Here is a 27207-nt window from a genome sequence, read left to right as displayed (position 1 = left end):
TGCCGGGTGAACAGCAGCGGACGTGTTGTCTCGTTCCGTGGTCGTGGAAAGGACATATGCGTCCGGGAAAATCGCGATTACGCCACGGTAAGGTGATTACCCAGGGCAACAGGTAGCAGCGGCACCGGGGGTTCACCGGGGAAAATTGGAAAATGTCATCGTTTACCTTCTGCTAGTGCCGTCAAAAAAATCGCCACATTTTGTCTAACGTTCTCTCGCATAATTTATCATTCTCCGCTTCCAAACGCGACGGAATCGTTTATTGAATTTTCCGACGACGAAAAAGAAAGCGCTCCCTAGGGATCGGCTCCCGGGCTTTGGGCGAAAGATGGGTGGTAGCGCAATCGAGAGCTCCTACCCTGGGGGAAAACACTTTTCACTGCTTAGTCATGGAGAAAATTGTAGACTCGTCTCTGGCAGTCACCCACGCGCGCGGTCACCTTTCATTTTCGATTCGTGTGAGGCATCTTTAAAGGTGCTTTAAAAAAAGACTCCCACTTCGCGAATTGAAGGAATTACAGCCACAAGCCGCAAAAATAGCGCCAGCTCGGTGGGACGTAGGACTGAGAGGACATAATCCGATTTTCGCTCAGCTAATCGTCCCACTCGATGCTCCCAGGTAGGTCATGCTCGAACGAACTCCATGCGAAGGCTGGAACGCTGGAGCCTTAATCCTTCCTGTAGATGGAATAAGATATCGATTTCGGTGGCATGGACCGCTCGATGAGCCGGATCGTGAGGCGAAAGCTCGGAATCAGTTTCGATTACTTGGAACGAACGGAAGCTGCGATCATAGGAGAAGGCAAAAAAAAACTGCTGTGGCGTGCTGTTAAAAGACTATTACTTTAAAGCACATGTTTCTCCACGGTGTGTCACTGCAATTCAGCTTTCTGATTGAAGTTTGACGTGCGATTGGTGAAACAAAAGAAACGAAAACACCCCAAACGGCAGCCTTCCTCAACGTCCCTGAGCCGTAAAACGAAAGCAAATGTTTGATCGGCCGGGCGAGGTGTGAAACCGTAAGAAATATCTGAAGTCAAACGGCACCGTTCTGCTCTTTGCAGTTTCTCGCTTTTCATGGCTGGATGGGGCGCCCAGCGAGACATTGAACCACTTTACGGACCGTGGCTCGTGCCTAACTTTCAATCAATGTCAAACGAGCATAAATGGACAAACAGAGCACGAGCGGCAACTTTAACCGCTGCTCATGTTGTATGCCTTTTGAAGCAGCACGTTCCCGGTTTGACCGACCACACGATCGATCTTCCAAGGAAAGGTGCTGGCGCTGTAACGGCTAGAAGAAAGTAGAATGTCGCTCAAGGTTGCTCAGGCCGCCTGTCGAAATGGTCGTCGGCCTAAAATGCTCGTTAGCAACGCACAACAGTTCCGGTAATAACACAAGTGTACGCTCGAGGACGCACGATGTCGTCCGATAACAGGACTACGGCAGGATAAGACCGTTTTACGGTACCAACCGATCGCGGGCTGACTTGTTCGGATAGGCGCACTGAACCGCAACGAAATGGCCACCGGTGAGACGTTTGAAGGTCGCAAAACACTTGCTAAAGAAGCAACGCACGGTTGAGACGCCTTCAACCGCTGCACGTGCCACTTGATCGAGGTGACTAATTCCGTTTGGCTCGTGCCGTTTATCGCGTGCCCGCACACATTCGCGAGAGATCCTTCGTTGGGCGGTGTGCGAAGTAAAATAAGCCGACTGGAGTGATCGAGTTTTACGACTCGTCAATTCTTCTGGATAGGAGAAAAGAGCTGCCTCCGACCTGCCTGCGTAAACCATATTCATAAGCGAACGAATTGCAATGAACCGAGTGCAAGCTGCAGCACGATTGCACCACGTAGCCGTTTAAGTGCCGGAGGCACGTGAATGAATAAATTAAACGCCTTCCTTTTACTCTCGCCCGCTAAAGGACAACCACCGCCCCTCGCAGAAGCCACTCGGAAGACGACCGAAAAATAATTAAAAACGTATAACGTTCGAGTGGCGGAAAGGCTTAACAATAATAATGGTAATGATGGTATGGTCGTGACGAAGCCTAAAGGACCTTGCTAGAGTACGCACCTGTGTGAAGTACGACGGAAGCACGCAGCGTTGATCGTCAAGACGCGAGCATTGGACGCGTTCGAGCAACTCGAACAGATCGTGTGTTGCGCCTCGCAACCGATCTGGGCTGGTCGTGGCGCTTTTGCTGCTGGGAGCCGTCGTGGCCGCGGACAGACCATTCTGCTTCGCGTTGGCCGCTGCCGTCGTCCACCCGCCCATATGTTGACGCCTGCCGGAGATGGAAACGGAACAGAAACAGAACGAGGAGTCAATTATAGCATGTGGTTAATGTGATATTAATTATGTTTTATCTACGACAGTCAGGGCCTTCACCAATGCGCGTCCGAACTCGTCCAAAATCCGAGGGAATACTGTGGGAGATCGACAGAGAAATAACTGAACCAACAGCAACGCAACATCGCCGGAAAATCCCACCCAGGATCAATGTCAACCGGCTAGCAGACCGGCGATAGCGGCAGCGTTCAACTGCATCCTTCTGTAGCTACTGTGGCGATGATTGATCGTATTCTCGCCACACAGCTAGGAGGGGGTTTTATCGTTCGATTTACGCTGCCCTGACTAATTGCTACCGTTGGGTGGTTCGAGCGAAAGGGCGGCCGAGATCGAGCCCGGAGTCTTGCTGCCTCTTGTGGTGATTGTGTGGTGATCGTGACTGCACGGTTGCAGTCGCCAAGTCACCCAGTCGCATTCAACGTCAGTGCCGATTATATCGCACAGGCGGCGATCGAACGAGTCGGTCGGTCCGTCGATGTCGGATTAGAACAAATTAATTTAATCGCGTCCAAATACCCACCCGCCGGTCGTTACTGACCACGGCAAGCGGTGGCTCGCAACCGCAACCTGGATGTGGGTGCCGCGTTTAATGATCATTTATCAATTCTGATTAATTGTTACACATGCGCCGTCGCGTTCGAGCGATTGCTCGTGACGCAGCGCGCGCTCTCGTTACACAAGGCAAACCGGCAAGGATCGTGTTACGACGACCGGCTGGATGGGCAGTACGAGAAATGCACTCCTTCGCAGCCAAAAATGGATGCAACTGGACACAGCGGGCCGGCTCTGGCCGGCCCAACGCACCGAAATGTGACTTTAATTGGACGACGATGATGTATTGCCTCGTTGCGATGATGGTGCTCTGGAAGGAGTCCTTCGGTGGCAACCACTCTTCTTCGGCTACTCGTTAACGAGCCGCTTGATTGATGGTGTTTTGATAAGGACCCTTAGTTGGATAGCGAGAAGCCAGCAGAATTCGAAAGAGAACGAATCCATTTTAATAAACGATTCTCGCAGGACCACGATGAAAACTCACCCTATAAGCCCTCCCAAAAACGCACCGTGGACGCAGAATGGATGTTTCATCTGCGATAAAGCGATGATGTTGTTATTATGAACCCGATACAATTTAATCACAGCAGCTTTCTACCGACGGACACAACTCTGGTCCTGAAAGTGTCCACTTCAAGGTACGGAAAATCCGTTAATCCCTCTTAAGCATTCATTATCGGAGGTGTAATAAAGTTCAAAACTCGATCCTTAGCGAGCGGGGAGAGAAAACAACGCAAACGCCGAATCCCTACCAGCTCGAGCACATAGATCCTGTCCAGCTTCGGTTGGACCGAGACTCGACAATAAGGACCACTTGAACGCGAGCGCACTCGTTCGGCCAAAACGGACTGTTTGTTATTGTTGATGCTGCCGCTGTCAGTTGTAACCGGCAGTGTGTGTGTGTGTGTGTGTTTGCATCCACATTATTCATAATCAACACAAAAGCGACGAGTCGAGATGATTTATGCGCACATCACCCCGTGGACCAGTTGCATCAGCCACCCTACTCAGACCGAAGGCTGCACCTTCCTTCCCTAGAGGGACTGCGGACCGAACTGGACCGAAAGGAAGTTGCATTAAAGGACGACCCTGAACAGCGCTGTACCGTTTTGCTGGTGTGTAAGCCAGTTGTAATGCTCCGCTCGAAGTGAGCATCGCTCGCTAGGAGGTCCGAGTATAGAAACAAAAAAAAAACCCACGTTCGACACCCCTTTTTTCGAAAAGGGGTAGGCGATGGGCATAGATCATTTGATATTTGAAAGCGAACACAAAATAATTTTCATAATCACCAACACCACCCGACGCGATAAGCACATCCCCCGTGCGTTTACATTCAAGCCATTGCAACCCCCGGTCATGACGCGGACTCGGTCGAAGCGAAAAGTTAGTGAGCGGTTGGCAAAAACTGAACATCGAAGGGAGGCGATGGTCGGTGAAACTCGATCCGCATCCTTCGGTGTTCTTCGGTAAGGGATAAAAAAAAACACCGAGATCCTTCCGGCGACCGAGCACAAAATGGCTAATGAAATTCAATTCATCCCGAGCGGAACTCGCCACCCTCCTGCCTGCTCGCTAGCAGAAGGTTTATTTTATGTTGTCTCTGGTGCCGGAAAAGGGCATACTCTAACCGATGCTCTGGTCCGTGCATTTCCATTAGGTTTGTTTTTCTGCACGCCCTGCTAGGCGCATTTTCCCTGGTCCAGTCGCCACACCGGTCCGAGACAGGTTGGTTCGGTCGGTTTTTGATGTTGGCTTATGCTGGCGCAGAGGTTCTGCAAAGGGCTATGCATTCGTGGCCGCACTCGGACGTAAGATCATCTGCATATTTTCAAGTGCACTTGAGGTGCGGACTCGATTCCGAGAGCTCGAACGCTTCATTTTGCTCCATCGCGTTGGCTTCAGTTGGCCGGTGGTGGTTCCTGGATGGAAATACGTCTGGTTTTTCCTCGGATCGTCTTCTTCCGTCCATTCGGGTGGCTCCCACTGTCGGGTGCTGGATGCCGGGCGTTGTGTTCGTTGTGCACTGTTGCATAACAACCGGGTCAGTTTGGCTGCAGCCGATTTATCAAGCCGCTTGCTTCTTCCCGGTGACGCCCACCCGCCCGGGAGCAGGGATCGGAGCTTGGGAACATTGGAATATGCTGCCCAGTTCAGCTGACAACGAGCAGCGGAACCGCCAACCGAACAGCGATGCAACTGACAGCATATTCATACCAAATGCAAACGGACATACCCTCCCATCGCTCGACCCCTAAATGGCCCTTTTTCAGACCGTGGTTCGAATGCATACAACCACACACATATACCAGAGCGAACCGGAAGCATACTTGCCCACTTTCTGGATGTGCGAAATTTATCTCGACTCTTTACCCCTTTTACGTGCGCACACACAAGTAGAACTCCGGTGGTAGCCTTTTCCTGCCGATGTTGGCAAATGTCCACTCTGGCTTGACCCCGACCGTTTTTTGTGGTGGGTTGATGTTATCCGTGCATCACAACAACCCGCGTTCTGGCGCCTTTTCTCTCGGAGGTGTTGCGGCTTACGAAGTGCTCACGTCAACCGCCTCTTCGGAGAGTGTCCCTCAAATGTTTATGCTGGTTTTATTTATTTTTTCGCTTCCATCATATTCCCTAGGCGTGGCTCGTTCCAAAGCGACCGATTTCGACCGAGAGATGGAACGTGAGGATTGACCTTCACATTCGCCGTCGATTTGCGTTCATTTGCTACACAATGCTAGAATTGCTCAGCATAAATTAGTAATTTAGAGGACATAAATTAATAGGTGCACCATTACGCATGGTTGGATTTTTTTCTCTCCTCAGTGTGGTGGCACTTTCAACAGCACATCAGAACGGAGTCCTTTCAGGGGTTTAAACACAATCGCAACGAGCCGGGGCCTCTTGTCGGGTACCATTTGTATGTGGAATTGAACTTTTTAATTTTCACTGATCCAATCTAAACACCATCTACCCACCGATGACGCGCACACGACCCAGACTCTCGACCTGGGACGAAGCGTCAGCTGACACAAGAGGGTCCTATGCCTAGCTGTTTTGCATAAATCCGATGCATCCGGGGTCGGAATATATCTGCCTCAGTCCCGACGCACCTTTTACGAGCCCTCTCCAAAGGGTCCTCACACGCAACCCAAGCGCCTGTCCCACATACGCCCGATGGAAGCGCAGCAATCGAATGATTTAAATGTTGTTGATTCTTTGGCAGCTTAATTTAAACACTCATTGAAATACGCTCATAAACAAACATGACTGTGTCGCGGATGTCATTTGCCGAATGCAAGGCCGTTGCAATTCTGCCAAAGCGTGATTGAACTCGGAATCGGATTCGGGGAAAAAGGTGCGACAGATCAGTGTCTGGATAAACAAGCAAAGTTAAATTTCAAATTAGTTTAAAATGGTGTAGGATTTCGATTGTTTTTGTGTGGTTTCTAGGATCGTTTTATGTAATTTATTGCGTTGTGCTGAAAAACTATAGACTCGGCTTTTTTCCTCAAATTTCTGGCTCATAAACCGAAAAAGAATCTATCGGAAGGGATTACCTGGAGCGAAGGGTATACTCGAACATAATCCACTTTTTGTGTCGCCAACTCGGCACGGATTGGTTCGCGCGATTCTAATCCATCCTTTAGCCCACAGGCAGACAGACTGCGGTCGGCTTTGGGTCACACCCGGTGGGAGGTGTGATGAAATTTTCCAAACGAATCCGAGATAATCTCTTCATTCTATCTATTCTCTCGACGCCATCGGTGTGACGTGCTCATCTCACACCGATTCCACGGAAAGTTTCCAGGGGTTCGAAGTTTTTGCACCCGTACTAAGCTACGGTGGCCTTGTAAACCCTCCCGAGTGCAGCAAGCCGACCCACAAGGACTTCGGTTCACGGTGTTACGGTTGGGTGAACTGATTGAAACGTTACGAGCGTTACACGCGGCGAGTCTCGGGGTCCGTACCAATGACGCCGACCAGTTTTGACGAGGTCGACCTCGCAGATACGCCACACGATACACCAATCGTGCAGCGGCCGCGGGTTGTTTGCAGTTTGAGTTTAATTTAATTATTTCGCGCTACACCGATAGACCGGCTTGCGCGGAAATCGCACTTCCGTCTTTGATGTGAGGCGCACGTTTAGCTCGAGCCACTGTGGTCTGCGTCGATTCATAAATCAAAATTTGCCGCCATTTGAGACCTGCATACACCGATATGCAATTAAAGCCATATAAGGTGCACGAGCGGGATGGATAAAGCAACGCATACGCGACCCGAAATTAAAATAAAAGTGCAATAAAGTTCACTCGCATTCACAATTGGCTCTGGGTTCTGGATGTAGCGAGAAACGGCAACAATTAAAACCAACCGACAAAGGATTATGTAGCAAATAATGTCAATGCCATAAACAATGTCCGGAATGCGAGCTTATGGCAGGAAGATTGTAAATGTTTAACGTTGCACATGGCAAACAACCCGATTGCAGTTGATTTGAGGCTTCAAGGCGCGTCAGGATGGCATGATTATTTATTTAATTTATTTTGCAGAGGTTTCGTTCCCAAGGTAGTTCTCTACCCCCTTGGGTTTGAGACCCTTGGGAGGGCCTGTTGTTGTTATTGTTGTGGCACAGCTAGAGCAGCTAGAAAATCCCAGCACATTACCCCACAGGCTGTCGATAAGGATATGGAATCGATCACATCAAAACGATGTCCTCTGGTGTGTAACCAAATTGTGCGGTTTGTCTCCCGTGGTCTTCTGTTGCTGATTGCGTTTTCTCATCGTCGTCACGGGCGAATCCCTTTCTCGTTGCACAAGACGCAACCCTGAAGATGCATTCGGTGCATTCTGTGCACAACCGGCGGGGGGTTGTTTTTGCATAATAGTTCATAAACCTCGGGCTAATAACAATAAAATTCGACATCACATTCGATCGTAACATTCGGCTTATATTCTCGCACCGCGGAACGAAGGTTCTTTCTTTTCCGTCGGGTGTCGGTTAATGATGTTGCGGTGTTCGTCTTACGTCACTGGGAGGGAGCGCACAGAAAGGATCGAGTGAAATGGGCCGACGATGGGAGGAAACCGCCGGAACAGCGGTGCAGAGAACGGGTCCATTTAACCCCCTTTTCTTGCTGGCTTCCATGCGATGCCATCATTTATCACCTGCAAACTCGAACCATCACCGGCATCATCAGCATCATCATCAGGAATCCTGCAATGACCGTGCGCCGGGCTCCGTCCTTCTTCGAGGGCCACTGAGAAGGCATTCACATAATAAGCTTCTTTTCTTCGCAATCCGTTTCCCCGGTTCCCGGGTATGCAAAACAACAATAACATCCTGCCTGGCCGGGCTTTCTCTCGGGTCCGGACTCCACGGGTTGCGCTTGCCGAATTGTTTCGCTGTCAACACAATGCGGAGAGTGCCATTGTTGCTGAGGCCGCGAAAGACCGGGGATTTGATTTCGGGGCGCAAGGAAACCACTTTCCATAATCTTGTGGCGAATTTCCTCAACTGCCTGGTCGGTTGGAACGGGTGCTTGCAAACAAATCGCGCATGCATGATTTGTGATCTGCAACCGAGCGTGGATGGCGGCAAACGTAATTTCCCGGTCGTCACATTAAGCGAGATGGTTTATGTTCACGAGTTTTACTGGCTTGCGGCCCGGCCAGGTGGTCTTGGTAAATTAAATGTTTCTCAAAAAAAAAATATCACCCATTCCAAGCGAATGGGCAAACATTCGCGACCATGAAACTCTGCGGTTTCTGAGACTTTTTATGCGCAGAATTTACGACACTCGCCTATTAGGCGCTGCGGGTTTGCGGGCGCGTGCCTCGTCTTTAGAACACCCGCAGATAATTGTGCTGGTGTGACTGTGGGTGGCGGGAGATTTTTCGCCTTCCGCATATAATCACACCAAATCATTCGTGAAAGGTTTACATTCTCAGGCGGCCTCATGAGTCTCTTCCGTCATCGTTCCAGTGCGCCCTACGCAGCCCTCGCCAGGGCACGTTGAACGGTCCACGAGCCGTCCAATTATGAGTGTGCCAAAACTACAACCCCAACCCAAAACGCCGGTGAGAAGGCAACGCCATTGGGCGAAGGTTTTTTGGGCAAAACAATCCCAAAAACCGCCATAAAACCGGCAAATCATAAATCAAGATCTTTTAATAGCCCTGTAATAACAATGACTACGCACATATCCTCCGGCTTCTTGCTGTTCCCCCTTCGCTTTTCCGGAGAAAGGCGCCAGGCCGGTGAAAATGGTGCCGGATAGAGAACCCGTCCGATTTCCCACTGAGTGCAACAATTTCACGCTACGGCGCAAACGGTTCCTTTACAAATATTATCTCGATCTCCTTGCGTCGTGGCGGTGAAAAAAAAAACCTTCCCGAAAAGAACCTTCGCTTTCCCCTCGACAGAAGAAGAATGCATTCTCGAGATTTGGGCAGTTCCCGGTTCCCTTCCGAGCTGGGTGATTTGAATATGCACGCACGAACCAAACGGTGCCAACTTTCACTTCCCATTTCTCTTCCCGCCGAAGCAACCGTTCCCCCTTTTCATCGGTGATCGCGCGCCGCCTTTTGTGCTGCGCGTTTATCGCGCATTTTCCACGGCCCATTGTGCCGCTAGCTTGCGCGGCTGTCTTCACGCGCCACCGATTGTGCGTGAGACGCGCGTCTTGTCAACGCAACCGATTTGCATTGTTTGAAGGGGGAAAAAATTGTTTCATTCAACAAATCCCAAACGGAAGGGCTTACGCGATCGGCGGTCCTAGGGGCACAAGAATGCGGTCGGAAAAAAGGGCCGTTACTCGCGACGCTAATCGCGGAACAAGTTCTTCAACGCATCGCACCGCACCGAATGGCTTCGTCAATCAACCACTTATGCAGTCGCCGGCAGAATTCGACTGGCCATTGCCGTTTACTCCCTCTTGGGCCTTTTTTTTCGTTGCTGTCGGTTTCCCTCGCGACCGGTTGGGCAAAAAATAAAACCAGGAAGAAAGTTGCCGTGCCGCAGTTCTATGGGAACATTGGTTCCTTTCTTGACCGGATTGCATTTTTGAAGTACCATCAATCGACGAGCGCGTCGTTTTTTACCCTCCAAGTCCGGCGAGATGCACGTAAAGGCTAGGGGAGAGCACGGGATTAATACACGATCCGCGGCGAGATGACCATCCGTTGGTGCGGCGATAGAAATGGAAGTAATAAATTGTGAGAATCGGCTTCTTTGGCTCAAACGGCGCTGTTGTAAGATGAAAACTGTCCAAAGAGCCCTTCAAAACCCGGAGCATGGTAAAAAAAACACGCCGTCCCCGAAAATCGATAAGTCACCGGATGCCGGCGTTCGAAAATGTTCGTTTTTTCGTTCCCTACCAATCGCTTGTCGGCGGAAGGCAAAAGTCAAGTGTCACTCTCTGGTGGTCCGTTCGCCGTGTACATCTTTGCAACCAGCATAATTTGCGTGAGAAAAAGCGAACCCGGATTCAAGACGCCTGTGCAAGAGAGTGCTTGCGACTTGGTTCCGTTGTTGGGCCGTCACGCGCGCATTTCATGCTTTGTCCGAGGGTTCTTCGGTTTCAGGATTCGCGACGGCGATGGAAGCAAGGTTGCAAAAATCGAGAAGAAAGTTTGACGTTTTGCAAAGAAAACTCCCGAGAAGGTCACTCGAGGAGGCAGCATTGAAGCGGTTTCGTCCTGTTTGAAATCTATTGTACGACAAATCTTTGCTCATTTATGTCAATCAAGCTTTTCAATTTGCCAAAACCGCCCTCTGACGCCGTCATTAGAGCTCTCATTTTGCATTAAGCTACTTTCCGCCGCCTCGGCATGTACAATCATTTACATTTTGCGACCCAAACTCAACCCACTTATAGCCCGGAAAACAATTTGAGCACCCGTACCAGCGGCAGTTTTCCAGCGGGGTTTCGTGACAAAAGGGTGTACGCCATTTAGCAAACGTCCTCCGGAACGTTCTGTCACTTCCTTAAAATGATCCTGCTGTGGTAAAGAAAGACCGTTCGGAACGGTAATTTCCACTCCGAACGCTTGTGGCGTAATTGCAGTTTCGTTCCCGGGGCTCGATTGAGCCGCGCGCAGACCAACGCTAATGTGCCTCTTAATGGATGGGAAAGCAACCTCAAAGCCAGGAAGTGACAAAAAAGGGACGACTGTTTTGTGTGCGCGGGTTGCTGCGAAAACGTCGATCGAAATTGAAAGCCATCGCTTGCCAAACAAAACATCCACTCGAACGGCAGCCAACGATCGTTTCGCTCGCCGCAGGGCTACTTTTCGCCGGAAGGGTTCTTTAATCGTCCCTGGTGCCAATGCATCCTATTTATTTTTACCGCTTTTTTTCCTCGAAACTTTCCTCGGAACTGCAGCGGGGGGCAGAAAAAAAGGAGAAAAGCGTTTCGCTTTCTTCTTTAAGGCGTTCTCATCGATACTGCAACGAGCAGAGCGAGACAGCGAGCGAAACATTCCACGCCGTATCCTCGCGGAGGATCGTTTCCATTTCGCTTGCATGATGGAAAAATAATGATCGATTTTTTGCCCTTTATCGTATTCTTTAATGGGCTTTCGATTATGTCTTTCTGTGGCAACCCACAAAACCTCCTTCGACGTTTCGGTTTCACAGCCAGAGCCGTTTGACGCCGAGCCTGGTCGCTTCCCGTTGTGCGGAAAAATTAACACAAAAACGCATAGTTTATCCTTTTCGGGAGTATCCGTTCTCTCGCTCGCCTAGCACACGAAAATGTGCTTTTGATTATGCTTCGTTGCGTGGGAAACGCCACACCGTCCTGGCCGGAACCGACCCAAGAACCGTCGAAGAAACGATACCTCGAGTCCGCAAGCGAAAAGCAATCCCGGAAATGGTGCCACAAAACTCCTGGGAAGGAGCGTGTGGTGAGTTTTTCCGGTGCTTGTGGCCGGTTTCGGTTTGTTTGCGCTCCCGTTGCTTCCTTTCGCTCCGGATGCGGACCGCATTTTCGCACAAACACCCTGCTGAAAAGGTTTTACGATCCTCCCGGCCATGGCCGGCAATGCGTCGGCAGTTTGAGTGAATGCTGATTAGTTTGCTTCCGGTCAGGGTCACACCTAGCTGGCTCCGTACCGTTACCGGGTGGATTTGCGGACCATTTTTGGACAATCCCATAGACAACCGTCCGACGGCGTGCCACCCCTACGGAAGCACATAAATCTGCAAACAACGCTGTTTGCCAATCATCCAATATCTGGCCGACTCCCGCTGGGCGGACAATGTCCCTTGCGAAATGCGTCATTCTCTCGTCTGACAGAGAACCGCGGTCATTGCATCAAAGGCCACCGATTTGACTCCCTCTCTGACGCTCGCAATGCGATACAATAGCAATAACCATTATAATTATGCGTTATGTCGTAAGCGGATGTAAATGCTTCGGCAGCTAGAGGTGTATTGGGCGTACGTACGTAACATATGTGTCGGGTAGCTTCGTTTCAGATTTAATTAAACCGTCCATTCAGAATCGATCTCGTTCCTGCCGGTTTTTCAACCAAATGATCCTCCCGGACCATCGATGGTTGCTCACTTGCGGAAAAGCGACCCCAAATGGACCACTGCCAGAAGGATGAGTTCCGATTGCTTCACTCCAGGGGCTGGCGGTCCTGGCACCATTTTCAAAGGTAACCACATGACAGTTGCAACGAGGACAACTTCGACAATGGACTCTTCGTTGGGTAATCGGAATACCGGGAAACGCATTTGTGGCAGCTTTGATATTCGATTCTCAGAAGAGTGCATCGTGTTTGTTCAATTTCTGCTTCGAATCTCGTACCAGAACCACCACGAGCATATTGGTTAAGCTTCTCTCCACTACAGACGTGCTTAAATTCAATCAACAGAACGCTAAGCTGCTTTTATCACCCATCAAGGATGGGTTTGGGAGTTTTTCTCCACTATCCGAGTAGAGCTACGCGGAGCGAAATTGGGATGTTTTATGGCCACGACGACAGGGACAGCAAGCACACTCGAAGGGAACACAGAATGCATTGGAGCTAGAGGTTTACGCGTGGGTTTTCCAACGGCGTGTAGGCTGTTACGATGGCCCACTCGGGACAGAAATTTGATTCCAAACGCGTTCCAATTGAGTCGCCGACGAGACGCGATCATCAACCGCGACGCCATTAGTGCGCACGCACGCCCGCGAAGGAATGGCGGTTGTAGTCGACAACCGTTTAGTGGCCACCTACAATCAACCCACGGTGACGAAGATACACCGTCCACGTGATCTGCGTGGAGGGATGAATTAGAATTTTTAATTTAAATTCTAACTCCCCCGAGTGCTCCGGGTTCGGGAGCAGCGCCGTCTGGGAGCCGAATTCGGGACTAAATGCTCGGTCTGGGAGGGCCATGACAACCAGTAGCTCGATCTCGGGAGGGCAGCGAACACTTTCTCCTGGAGGTATTAATTTTAAGAGGACTCTCCAAGACGACCGATCGCTCGGATGCAGCCCACGGATGGACGCCGTGTGCGGGAAATAAATTTACGGAAGACCCCGACCGGCTCAGCCGGCCAAAAATTAAGTCATCGCCGATTCGGTCCCGCTTCAGCTCCGGTTGCGTTCGGTCGCTTAGCATACTAATTGGATGGTAATTAGTGTCTCGGGCTCGGCAGCGCCGAGGATGGAGGATGGTAAATTGTTTTACCTTAATTAGCCTGAACAAACGGACGAAACCTGCGAGCCCGGGGAATCAAAACCGTTCGTTCGGGACGCCTGCGATTGTGTCTTCTAGGAAGGTGGTAGAACCACCGACAGCAGCCCACCGGGAAACGCGGGAGCTCTACGATTGAGCTAGCGCTATTAATTCCGTCCGCAGGTATTCGGGGGCCTTCGAAACCGCGCCACGAAGCGGTCACCCCTATTGTTTCATTCCGGGCGCTTTGCTCGTAGGAAATTGAATTGAAAGAAAAAACCACGCGATCCACGTTGCGTGTGATGGGAGCAAATTCGCGGAGGAGTTCTTCGAAGTGTTTATTTGCATTCTCGCGCGTCAAGCGACAGGAGGCCCCGTCATCAGCGTCACCATGGATCGTTCGTTTTGTTTCCGGCGCATCGCGGTCATTTAATCGCACCATAAATCATCCCGCCGTCCCAAGAACGACCAAGGCCACCACGGGTGGTTTTTCATTTTTTATTTTTGCCTCACTCGCAAAGCGGTTCTGCATCTGCTTTCTTCATCTATGAGATCTCGGCACTTTCTTCTCGCGACAGCCTTTAGCGACCCTCGCTCGTCGTTCAACGATACCGCACCAAAAAAGTACGCGGTTGCCATCGCTCGCAGGAACTCAGGTCGCGGAGCAACGGCTAAAATAAAACCCAAAATCATCTTAATCCTTTCCATTTTTCTGCTGGCACCAACCGAAAGGCGAAAATGTTCCGTCGGATGTGTCCATTTGTTTCAATTACAACCTCGAAATTTGTACCTCGTTTCGGTGGGTCGTTTCTTGACCTGCGGCCCTCGACGTTCTGTGGTCGTACGCAAGGGAATGACCACACAGTGATCCCTTCCTAATCCAGCCCAACGGCCCATGAAAACCTCGCAGGGATACGCACTCGCGATCGGTCTTTTTCCCATCGTACCTGTGTGCGTGGTCATCACCAGCTGGTCCTCTTGCTGCCGTTATGATTGTGGGGCGTGGGTTTTTTTCGCAGTATATTTGCTCTAAATAAGCCTCGTTCGAAAGACAACAGGAGTGATTTTTTAATTTACACCAACCCAAAACCACGGGTTTGTGCCACCACCCCTAGAGGGCCTACATCATCAGCTCATTGCTAATGCGGCGGCGAGATTGCGGCGGATCGGAACGGATTTGGAACGGAACGGGCCAAAGCGTGACGCTTCGTTTGTAAATCAACCGGTTATTTGTTTATGATTGTCACGTGTGTAAAGTGATGCCGTGCCGCAATTGTGCGCTTTTTTTTTGGCATTCGCATCGTTGTCGTTTCGTCGATCGGCGAGAAGGCTCTATTCCGGCACTTGGTTTCCCTTCGAACCTCACGTTCTAATGTTTTCCGACGGGACTGCCCGTCTAACAATGGGCCGCAGGGTGGTTTTACACATGAATGCAAAAGCTACACACTCAAATCGAAGGTCCATTGGGTCGGAAGCTCTTTTTTTGTTCGTTGCCAATAACCAAAACTGAAACCGAAACTGTCCGTCCCGGCGGAGGAACTTTTAGAATTCAAACGTATTTCGTCAACCCGAGCGCAACGGGCACGAGCAACGAAATAAATCCCTCCCAAAGGGTAATGCGATATGTTTGCTTTCAATTATTTTCTATTATTTCAATAAACACGTTCCTACAAAAGGATTTACCTTTCTCCTCTTCCAAAGATCTCGCAAGGCCGATCTAACTCACTCTCTCTTGGGCGCTATTCTCGTGCAGTCCTTTTATGCGGTTGTCAATATTTATGCGATTTAAAACAGGACACAAATTCGGAAACAATTCCTAACAACCCAACTGTGTCGCACCTCCACTGCTCGAATGCAGCGCCCGGTGAAGGTGAGATGTACTTTCAATTTTTTATCCCCGTTCGCGGTCGCATTTTGGACGCCACAGCCCGTAAAAGCCGAGTGTGCGAAGCGAAACAGAAACTAAACAATTCCGAATGGCGCCGCTGGGCTCGCTCGGGTGGTGGAAAATCCTCTTTCAAGCTTCGTTGGCAGTGGCTTTGAGCGCGAAGGGGAAAAATATGCAAATTGAAAACGATACTCTAAAGCCAGAATGGGAACGGGCCCTCGCTCGCGCCCAGATGACCCCGGTTTGCATGATGAAGTTGTCAGGAGCGAATTTTCGGTGCCGCTGCAGAAGTGCAGCAAAAGTGCAGCTGGCAGCTCGCACTCTGGCACGGGTGCAGCCACGTGAGCACGAGGGCGGCGATGGCGGTTGCTGTGTGTTTACGGAAATCGTAGGTTTCAAGAGCCACACCGTGTTCCGCCTCTAACAGTCTAGCTGTACTCGAGAGCCATGAATTAAGCGCCAATTATTGTTTAATAAAGAGCCATCCCGCTCGCTCGTGCCTGCCCGACCAATGCATCCGCTCGAGTTCGATCTCGAAAGCCCATCGAAATGGGAAATCGGGATCCTATCGAAATTAAAGAAGCCGAGGGCTAAAATTATAGGGCGCATAAATCAAACCCCACGGGTCGGAGCTGAGTTTGGGCTAGGGCTAGGACTTGATGAGGCGGCGTCTAGTTCACTTCAGAGTACAACAATCCACGAATGTGTTCGCAGTTCGTGATCGAGAGGCCAAAACACACACACTCAATTGGGCGTTCGTTCGCGATTCGTTGCGCAAAAGCATCTTGCGCATGAAATTGCACACCAATTTTTTTTTTTCGTTAGCACGGACATCCATGTGCTCTACGAAGCCTCTGGGCGTTGATTCCCCTTCTTTGGAAGCGGCACGATCATTTTTCCTTTACATGAAGGAAACGGCTGGCTAAGCAAAAAAAAAAAACAAACATTCTCCAGGATGGACAAAAAGTGATAATCATACAAAACTAACGCTTAATAGGTGTCGCTGGAGTTCGTTTTTTTGGAAGGAGAGCCCATTATAGTCCTGCAAAAAGTCCGCACCAGCAAAGGTGTCAATCACTTTATGCGCCACGCTTTACGCTAGACGCCATCCTCGACTCAGACGGCAACAAACGAGGAGCGCACGATTTGCCTAAAGCTAGTTAAATAATTGATTTTTTTAGTCACACGTCCACGCGGTGACCTCTGCGAAGGAGCGAGTGAGCGTTTAAACGACCGAATAGGCAACCGTGGCGGTTAAGGTGCGTGAGATTGTGCCTCCATTGCGTTACTGCCGATTTTACGATGACGAAACTAAACGGTCTGTCCCACGGAATGGCCACGAACGAAGGTTGCCCATTCGCGGAACTCGCACCGTGATGGGAGGCCGCGCTTTCTTGGAAGCAGCATTCGTAATCACTGCCAAGATGAGGCATCAATTACGGATTCTGTTTGCACACAGGCGAGCTTGCGTGGATCACCGATCAATGCACCTAAGCGCCGGCCACCGGAAAGGCATCTTAATCATCGAAATCTACGCGTCATAAAGCCATAAAAAAGGCGTTTTTTCTGCTTTCCTGCGCACAACCCACGATGCATCTACTAATGAGCTTCCAACCACCTCGCTGTGTCGTCGACTCGCTATTAATCATCATCAATTACCGGGCCTAAATGCGCCGCTTTTGGGACAATCGGGCTCAGCAGGCGGAACAGTGGGGACTCATCGTTGGCGTTCTATTTTACGTCTGTTAATGTCTCATCATTTGACAGGTTCCACTGCTCCTAACGCACGTTAGAAGACGGCCAAGAAAGACATCACCCGGCGAATCGGTCGGCGAAATGAGACGGTAAAATAAAGCATTCCGCTTTACGGCCTTCCTGATCGGTCGAAAGGACACCTTGAAATCGGAATTCCTAGTTTGGCGGTAGTTTAGCGATCTTGCCCGGTGAGCAACGTAGTGCTTTCGATCGACCGTTTTCTCCACCTGGCGCTCAATCGGGCCACTTTCCATCGATTGTCTTCCTTCCACGATCCTTCGCGGTCCCGATCGGAATTTATTTATTACTTTTGTCGCCCATTTAATAACGGAAAATATTGGCTACTGCCACCGCAGGTTGCAGGAGGGTCTCCAATTAATAACCGCAATTAAAATAGTTCCCGAAACGAACCGTAGCAACCGCGCTTCGTGATAGCTGCCATGTGAGAATGTTTATTCGTCTATTTCCCGAGGTCGACACGCTCCCGCACGAGGGAACACGAAAAAGAGTAAAAAGACATCCCCACAGCCACACACACACATGCAGCGATACCGAACAACCGTAACGATAATTATCGTAGAATAAAAACCGCGTAATTACTCCGCTACGCAAATCATTTCTGCGGTCACGTGCGCGCAGCCCACGTTGCTGTCTCGGTCGTGTTCGCGATTGGTGGCGGTCGCGGTCGGCTTTCACTGGAACAGTTTTCCCGTCCATCAGGCCCGCGGCTTATGGTGCAACACTCGATGGTTCCGGTTCCGATTTTGCCGTTATCAAAATTAGAATTGTACGCGCTCGCGCACCCTTGTGCCTTCTCGGGTTCCCGTTCCGTGCGTTACCGATTCCCGCGGCGTTCGTTCAGCTCGCGCAATGGCAGGATAATTGCTGATAATGGGGTTTGAATTCAAATGATATGACATTTGATATGGCTCGAGCACCCCTGTTTCGTCCGCTGGACGGCATCGGGTGCGTCCAACCGAGTGGGCTGGATTCGATGGGCCGGAGCCATCCAGCCCTCGAGACATTCAAATGATACACTCAACCGAAGGAAACACCCAGCTTCATCGATACCCGATACGCCTTTTTTCGGTTGCTCGCTCCGTGGGCCGGTATTAGCGACCGCGATCGCACAATTACCATGCGCAGCATCCCTCTGGCACAGGTCGTGGGGTGCTTTTCATCCAATGACGTCGAGACACCGATGAATCCAATTCAAATCACAAACGCTTCTCATTCGTACACGAAACATTCGATACGGTGCGCGATTCGCGTTACGCGGGACAAATAATCAATATTCATTGATGCCGAATGGTACGCGAAAGGGCTGACGGATGTGAGCTTCCGCCTCGGAGTGACAATGGAGCGGAAGAAGCATTCCTGCCCTCTGACTGCTGGTTTAAGCCCCGAATGAGCATCGCCCGGAGAGATCGCACGCATTTCACGGTTCAGCTCGCTCCGGAAGGGTTGCAAGGGATGAATTATGCAAACGGGATGCAGCGGTAGGGCAATCGTGTGGTGTGACAGCCTCTGCTGCGGGATCACATCCGAAAAGCACGCAAAAAATGCCGTCACGCGGGATCGAACAGCGAATGGCAGCGCTCTCGGGCAACATGTGTAATCGCTTTATTGATAAGTTGCTCATCGACTGGGGGAAGCGCTGCTGGGGGGGAAGCGAAACGAACACCCATCCTACGCCTGTATGGGTGCGTGTGTGTGAATTCTGTTCGAGATTACTTTCGGAGGTTATTGGCTGTTCGCTTTTCCTTCCTCAGTGCCCTATCATTTGCCTCTGATGACTTTGACAAGTGATCCGTGGAAGATGTTTAATTGATCGTTGTCGGTTTAGAGCTTCAAAAATGCGTCGTGCATTTTCCATGGGACTCTTCTCTCACACGCGCGCATGTTCAACTGGGTTTGTTTGCGTAAGAGATTGCCGAGGATGACGCCGGGGCTTTTCACTCTGCCAATGACATGAATTCCGCAATGGGGTGAATGCGAAATCTCGCCTTTGTCTTGTATCTTTCATGTGCCGATAATACGTGTGCGAATGGGTGTGTTTTTTAGTCGATGATTTTATGATCGATCGATAACTCGATGTCATCTTTAGTCGTTGACGAACCGTGGGTTTAAAACATCAATCGAAAGCAGGTTTTGTGAATCCGGTTGCATTGAAGCAATATACCTTTTCTAAAGGATTATAAGCAACGGACAAGTAATAAATTACATTTTTCGGTATAGTCAGAGAACGCCGAGAGTACACACTCGTATACCTTCCCTTCAGATTTCCTTGTGTTGCAGACGGTTGGATTAATGTTAAGTGCACTCAACCATTTCGGAATTAAATCAATCCTTTCGCAGTCTCTTCGAAGGATGTGTTATCGTTTCAGCGAGAGAATAACGATGCAGTTCATATCAAACGAGTCTACCCCAGTCGAACCCTATAGTGTAGTCGAGCTCTTGGAAGTAACAGTGCACCGTGCATGTACCTAGTAGGAACTGTTGGTCAGATAATCCCTGCATCCGGTTAAAGTATGTGTGGAGAGAAGATGCTCGCATGCTGTAGCGTATTCCGTCGAGCCAGTCGAACCCCTCAGCTTCAGCCAGGCTGAACGGAATGAAAGGCAACCAAATATTCAAGGAATTCCATTGCGATTATTTTCTTCTCGAGTCTCCACCCTTCAATGCCTGCAGCGAAATTGTCGGGAAACTGGAAACTGGAATTCAAATCCATTCGGGCCCGTCATAACAGCCGATCGCCATCAAATCGAAGAAACCTGTTCTCCGGAAAGATGACACACTAATGGACCGGCGGAGGTTGTCCCACATGCTACGCCCGTTAACACGAGGAGGACGATTTCGGCAGGAGCGAAGCTTTTATTTATTCGAATAAATATGCTCCCGAAGCAACCACGCGAAAGCATATTTTCGTGATCTAATTTCATTCGATACATCATCATTATGCTTATGTTGTTAGCAAAACCGACACGGACCAAAAACACACTAGAAAAAGCAAACAGACTAGAAAAGGCATGTCTGACGTAGCAGGTTGAATTGGACTAGTTTTTTGAGCCACCTATGCTGATCGCTGGCAATCCATCGAATGTAGGTCTCCATGCCACGTGTAATAAAAACACAGACCAACGGAATTTTCCCGAAAATACGGCAGAAATTATGGCCACAGCCGTTTCCGCCCTCGTCGAAGCGAAGAGGTTTGCGGCCATTGAGCAGCAGAAAAACAACACCCAACGGATGTTCCTGTTATGTTTAAAGCACTCTAGCCACAGCTAGCCCATTCATCCGATCCCGGGTGCGATCGATTCGCTCTCGGTCATTACGATCATTATTGACAGTTAGATCAATTGTCGAGTGGCAATCAAAGCAAACCCGATATATCGATATTACATATGCGCCTTCTGTGCGTCAGCCGTTGCGTACCTCTTGCGCGCGCAAGTGCATCGATTTATTGAACGGTTTCCGGTGCGGCTGGGGTTTATTTTTATAGACGCTCTCTAGTGGGCGGTTCGTATGTAGGTTAGCTTCTTAACCTCCATGTGCTATCGCGCAGGGAGGCACTTATGGTATTATTTTTTTTCTCTTCCCACCAGCACTAAAACGAGCTGGACCGAAATCGACTCCCGTAGCCGAAATTTAGATCCACTGAAGAGCCTTTGACCACATTTACGAGTGTGCCTGGCCCCCAACGGGTGCGTTTTCTCCACTCCACGGTGAGCCGCACACGAGAAGCTCATAATTCTTCTCCATCACTTCATTTTATCATTTCCGTCCTTTGCCGGGCACGATAGGGAAGCGGAAATAGCCCCGATGGCTTGTAAACAAACGGTGCGCTGTACGCCAACACGCGCAATTCCAAACCAGCGCGCCTGCTGCGTGAAACAGCTGGCTGCGCATCAGCCGCTACCGCTAATCCGACAATGATCTTCCTGCGAGCGTGTTGAAGAAGCCGCAGGCATCTTCACCACAAGAGCCACCCGTGAACATGCGCCCGTTCGAGGTGAAGCTACCCACTCTTTAATGTTCGCCCCGTTCGGCGAGCGTGTGGATTTGTTTAACATTTGCTTCAACTCCCCCTGGGTGCTGCTGGAAAGCCCGCTTGTTCACCTGACTCATTTGTTGCAAGCGATTGCCTGACAGGCTGACTGGCCGCTCAGGAACTCATCCAAGCTTCGAGGCCTCAACCGGAGCTTCCCGACCGAAGATCGGATCGCTGGCGAGAACAAAAGCTGACTTTGTATGCACACGCTCCACGGACCCTGACGAAACGCTCTAATTATAACATCGAAAAACCACACCACCCAACGCAGGTTCGGACCCCACGCTGGACGCAGTTTGCGCCGACAAATGTCAACGGTTTCGTGTAGCCGTTGTTTTATTTTGTGGCCCCTAGTGTGTACTGATCAACCCATTCTCGGCGCGTCCGGAAACGACGAAATTATGTGTCTTACGCATCGGTTGCCGCCTCGACAGATAAGAGAGCACTTTCTTCGCGCAAGAGTTTCTGCGCAGACCGGTGATATATTTGGGTATGGAAGCAGAACGAAGAGGCAACGCGAGAATTGGTGTAATACTGCTCTTTGACGGACGTCCGAGTGGGAATGAATAAGGCTTGCTGGAAGACTCGTTGTTCCAGTGACTGCCCCTACGGGAAAAGGGGCAAGTCCAACCGTAGGGTAATTATAATGAACGAAAGGTTCCATGCCCTAGGTTGCGCTTAGCTCGCTCAACCTGACCGAAGAGCCCTTTCGAAGACGTTCTAGACTCAAAGGTCCTCTACTGGGCCATAATTCATCGCTCCGGCTAATCAAAGTCGGGACAAAATGACGCTATCAATCGGTTCAATCTGTTCCACCTCCAGCCCTGCCAAAAGCGACGAAGCTGGAGACTAGATTTTCCGACCCACCGTTGATCGTAGTTGCGATAACAGCACTGAACCTGTCCCATTGGAACCCTTCTAGTTGTTGAGAAAATCTAGCGTCTTATGCGGAACGGCATTTTAGAAATACCTCTTTTTATTCACTCGTGTGTCACTGCTCGCGTGGTATTTTTTGCGTCACATTCTCACCCTTATGCAATCGGAAGGATCTTATTGTATGCATTTGGGTGCATTAGTGTTATACACCAACCAAATTTATGGCCAGTTTCTTCTCACCTCGGCTAGGGAAACCGGAAGACATACGCTGCAGGCTTGCGTGCATAGAACGCAGCCCTTCAGCAAATCTACAGGAACCAAAGGGACTGAATCTGACTTCCAAAGCGGTGTTTCGCAGTCCCCCTACGACTGGCACTGTAGCACCTTCTTCGCACCGGTAACCGGTTGCGCAGGGAATTCAATTCAATTCGGATCGTTCGATGCATTTGTTACGGAAGATTATCATCTAGAAGCGCATTCAACATAGAGTGGTAATGGTTGCCTTTTCTTTTCGGAGCTGAGCGAACGGCAATCACTGCTTTTTGTGCGTGTCACTACATCATCATAGAAGAGGGAAAAAAAACTTCTATGTAGAAGCTTAGCATATTTATTAGATTACATCCCATTTTCTTTAAACTAACATGTTCACGTTCGCGCTTCCAAGAACGCCTCTGGAGTTCTATTGTGTTATTTATTCTAGTTTTTTTGTGTGTTTTCATTGTGCTCTTATTCTAACGAGCCTGTTGTGTGAGCAGCTACGAGACATTAAACGCCCCAGTAAACGACCACAGGAGAAGGGAACTTGTCGCGATGGCACCTCGGTATCAAAAATAACCGAGCAGGAGGTGGTCCATTTCCAGCACTCCTAGGGCCGCGAACCGAACAAGCGCGCCCGCAGAAGAGAAAGTCCGCGAACCGTTATCGTGCCGGCTCGATTGCGAGTTATTTCGTTTTGCTCCTCTTAAGATTTTCATTCCAGCTCGATTGTGGAGTGTTTTCTGTGTTTTTTTTTTCATTCGTAACCCTCCAGCAGACAACAGCAATCTCTTCATTATCATATGCAACCGCGCCGCATTATCAATTCAGAAGCGTGCGTTCTTCGCTCCTCGTTGAAGCAGGGAATTTACGAGCCAGCAACCGTGCCCGCCGAGCGGGGTGTTTCATTGCGAAGAAAAACTACCCGAAACGGTACCATCTGAAGGTGGTCGGGTGTGATGGTCGCAAGCAGAACGTTCCCAAAGTGCACCCATCGCCCTTATTCGCCGCATTCTGCTCGATTTGTGTTTGTTCATGCCGTGCACGCTGCGCTTCATTCATTGCTGCAGCTCCCGGTGCACTGGCTTGGTCACACGTGTCGGTGAGCAGGAGTAGGCGTATGATTTGCGCTGTTCAAACTATTGAATGAAATCGTGCCGTGGGGAGGCTAGGCCACTTCCGTTATCGATTAAGCGTTCGGCTGCGCGAGCAGTAGCGCATGATGCAACGCCATTGCGAATGGAGAGGGTGAGATGGTGCAAATGCACTGCAGATGTCGGAACACGGATGCGTCAGACAGCGACGTTGCATTCAGGCGGCGTGCCATATGAGGTTGAAAATTGCTTTGATATGTGCACTTCAAAGCGACGGTGGGATGGAATAAAAGTGAAGTCCATCCGGTCTGCGACTGTCGTCGTGATGTGTAATGCGTTTTCTTTGGTGCAATCACGCGCAAGGCGCAGACGAGTGAATTGCACGCGCAGAAAACACCACTCAGGGAGACACCACTCGTCGAATGAAACATTTGAGGGTAAAAGCAAACGACCGGAATCACAAAGCGTGTCGAAAATCGATTCACGCTTTGATGCAATATCGTCCGCAGGTCCGCATGTTTTGCTTTTTTCTTTTGTTATTGCTGAGATAACAGCGAAACAGACCACCATCATCTAACACATGGACACTAGCCCTACGAACGGCACGAACGACGCTGGAACCGTGCTGATAATTATAACAATTTCGCGAATGCCACGGAAAACCCCCACTAGCGAGAAAATTGATCATCAGCGTAGTGATTATTTCACCGTTTCTCATGCAGCGTGACACATTCGCCACGAGTTCGCACGCACATTTGCTACCGTCATCAGTGACATCATCAATGACCATTTCGAGTAACTTGCGTCGGTTGCATTCTGCCTCTGGAATGTCACCAGCCGTTCGTTTGCGAGCGCCTTCGATCGATTTAATCGTTGCATTAAATGAATCCGACTACATCCACGCCGTTCGAGAGCACACTTGTGAGTGTTTACGCTCGATTGTGCCCTTGATCGTGCACACACTTGCGCTGCCTTTGTCAAGGGGAAAATCTCGCGGCATCCGTTCAAGTCTTAAATCATCTCCTGCACGCAGGAATTGCGTTAGGCGTACGGTATCGAGCCGAGGTTGCGCAGGAATCTTTATGAGTTTCGATCACCTCGGGGGCGGTGGAATTGAATGTAATGGATTGAAGGCTAATTATTACTGCCACGAATTACACTACCGTTGTGGAGAACCTTGTTGCGGCGTTTGAGTGCAATTTGTTTTTCCCGTTTTACGAGCGCCAAATTCAAGGAACCAGCCAAAAGTGGTGAAATGAAATGCTGAGCTAAGCAGGCTTGCGGGAAAATTCGCAAAAATTAATTCCCAGCGAGCACGTATGCGTGCGTGAGAATGCCTCCAGCCGAACATTGTGCGCGAATATTGTGGTCGAATTCCTCCACAGCTCCTACGCCAACGTTCGCGAGATATTGCGATGCGCATGCTAATATCGAATGCCCACCGTTACGCGGGACAGATCGTGCATTCATTAGCACCTGCAAGGGCGACGGTAATCGATTCGATCCAATTGAACGAGGCGGGAGATTATGATTGTGCAAAATGCAAGGACGGGGCAATTACGAGCCCGAGCGCGTCATCCTTCTCGAACGAGAGCACGGATCGGAAGCAAGGATGGAAAGGACCATGCTTCAAATGAGTTCAACATCAGGTGGGCCGAGTGTAAGGATGAAGGCATCACGCATCAGAGAAAGCCCATTTGTAGCGAGCCTGTGAAGGCTAGGGAAATTAATGTAACTCTCAGCGGGGGCTCGTTCTCGATAGGGGGCAATGGGGTGCTTTTGTTTGGTGCAATTTTATTTCCGTTGTTCCGCTTTCGCAGTGTTACCGCTTCTCCCGAGGGCTCCCGTCGAGCCATTCGGTAGTGGCAAGTGAGCAAAGGGCCCTCTACTGTCGAGCAGCAGGAGAAGAACAAAAAAACTGCTCCTCACACTTTCACCACGCTCACGCTACCGAACGGTGACAAAAACGGACCCTTACCGAAAAGCGACAATGAGTGAGTTTTTTCCAAATGCTCGGAGCGAGCAGCAAGAGCTCCTGTCGATCGTAAATTTCGACCCATCGATGCATGTGAAAAGTGTCCCGGCAGGCGATAAAAATCTATTCATTTACACCATCGCATCCGACACAGCCCGTGTTAGAGAAACAGACGCACACTCGCACAGGATCGCCCCTGTGGTTCCAGCGTCGAACGACAAAAGGACACGTACGCGAACGGAAGCGCAACCTCCCGTATGCTCGTGGCACGACATACGATCATTACAGCCATTAGAAGATACCCGCGCAAGTTCCGGACGTTGGAACAGGACAGAATGTGCGCGATCTAATTATGCGCCAGACAGGAAACAAACAAACTGTCGCTCCTGCTCGCTCGCCTTCCCAGGACGAATATTGTAACCAATTTCCATACATCCGCGCCCTGCAGGGCCACCAGCCACCGGGGAACTATCCGCGTCGACAAAGGCGGCTGCAATTAGTCAAACACAGAGCCGACACATTTCGGCCCTTTCTTTCGATTAGCCCAGTGTCCTGGTAACAACACTTGCCGGTAGGAATGGGAAACCGAGCGCGAAATTTGTTGACGCAACGAACGGAAATCCGTGGAATGGAATTCGTGACCAACGCGCGATATGCGTTCCGGAATCTGTCTCCTCACGTCCCGTAGAGGGTGCTCAATTTATGAAGTGTTGATTACTTCGAGAATAATTAATTACTGCACCGGGAGTGCATGTGCTTTCGTCGGTCCCAAATGTTCTAACACGAGAGAGGGCTTGAACACCCTCTCGTTCGATTAATGAAGTTGACAGAAACACTTCACACGGTTGACTTTTGCTGTGGATTTGATTAATGATCCAGATTCGGGGACGTGATTCCACATACACCAACGGTTTCCCACACAGCGAGCCTCCATATGTGCTCGATTTGGCCAGCAGCGACTGGTGACAAATTTATTAAGCAACCAGATAATGCACGACGTTCAGCGAACCGGTAGGCTTCCATCGCCAGAAGGGACCGGCGAACTTACGTGTAGTTTTATATTTTATCGTTCTCCAGACACGATGCTTACTTCACCATGCCCAGTCGTTGCATTTCGTGGGGCAGGTCGGGGCCGTTGTTCTTGTGCCCCGAGTTCGAATGCATGAGAAGGGTGAAAACGAACAATAAGAACGAGCTGTGCCATTGCCGTATGGCTCCTGTTCTCGCCAACCTGTCTGGTCCGGTTAGGTCCGCGATCTTGCAGCGTGCGATCGATCGTTAGTGCAATCGACGCGTTAAACCGCAGCATGGCCTCTGGCCTCGGTTCGGAAGGAGAACCCTGTTCTTTGCTACAATCGAACAATGACGTCTCGCGTGGGAAGGACTCCGACCACCACCGGGCAGCACAAAGGGTGGAAGAGTAAACCGACTTACGTGTACGTGTGTGCGAAAGGGTATGAAAAATGGCACTGTAGATAAGTTTTCATAAATTATAAGCTAAATCACACACGAACCGCAAACGGACCGCGACCGGACGCACTCAACTGGCAACTTGCTTCAACGTTAGCCACCTCTGGCCTCCGGTTTTTGCGATTTCCAGGCGGCCTTTGGAGGAGTTGTGGGCGTTTTTCTTATTTGTGGTGCTCTGGTAGTTCTTGACACCTTCCTGCTCGTCGAGCGTCGTGGAGCTTTCCTCAGTGAAAGGAGCCTGAACGATGCTCATGAGAACA

General features: G+C 50.1%; 1 protein-coding gene across 1 annotated transcript in view; it reads right to left on the bottom strand.

Annotated features, from left to right (window-relative positions):
- Positions 1-27207, bottom strand: part of LOC128723432 (rap1 GTPase-activating protein 1) — a 117878-nt gene that overhangs the window by 49625 nt on the left and 41046 nt on the right. The window contains exon 2 of the mRNA XM_053817173.1: positions 2081-2291. Coding sequence (XP_053673148.1) covers positions 2081-2291 — 211 coding nt within the window. The remainder of the gene's footprint in view (positions 1-2080; positions 2292-27207) is intronic.

Source organism: Anopheles nili, chromosome 3 (assembly GCF_943737925.1).
Source record: "Anopheles nili chromosome 3, idAnoNiliSN_F5_01, whole genome shotgun sequence".
Taxonomy (NCBI): Eukaryota; Metazoa; Arthropoda; class Insecta; order Diptera; family Culicidae; genus Anopheles; species Anopheles nili.
This window is presented reverse-complemented; position numbering and strand designations above follow the sequence as displayed.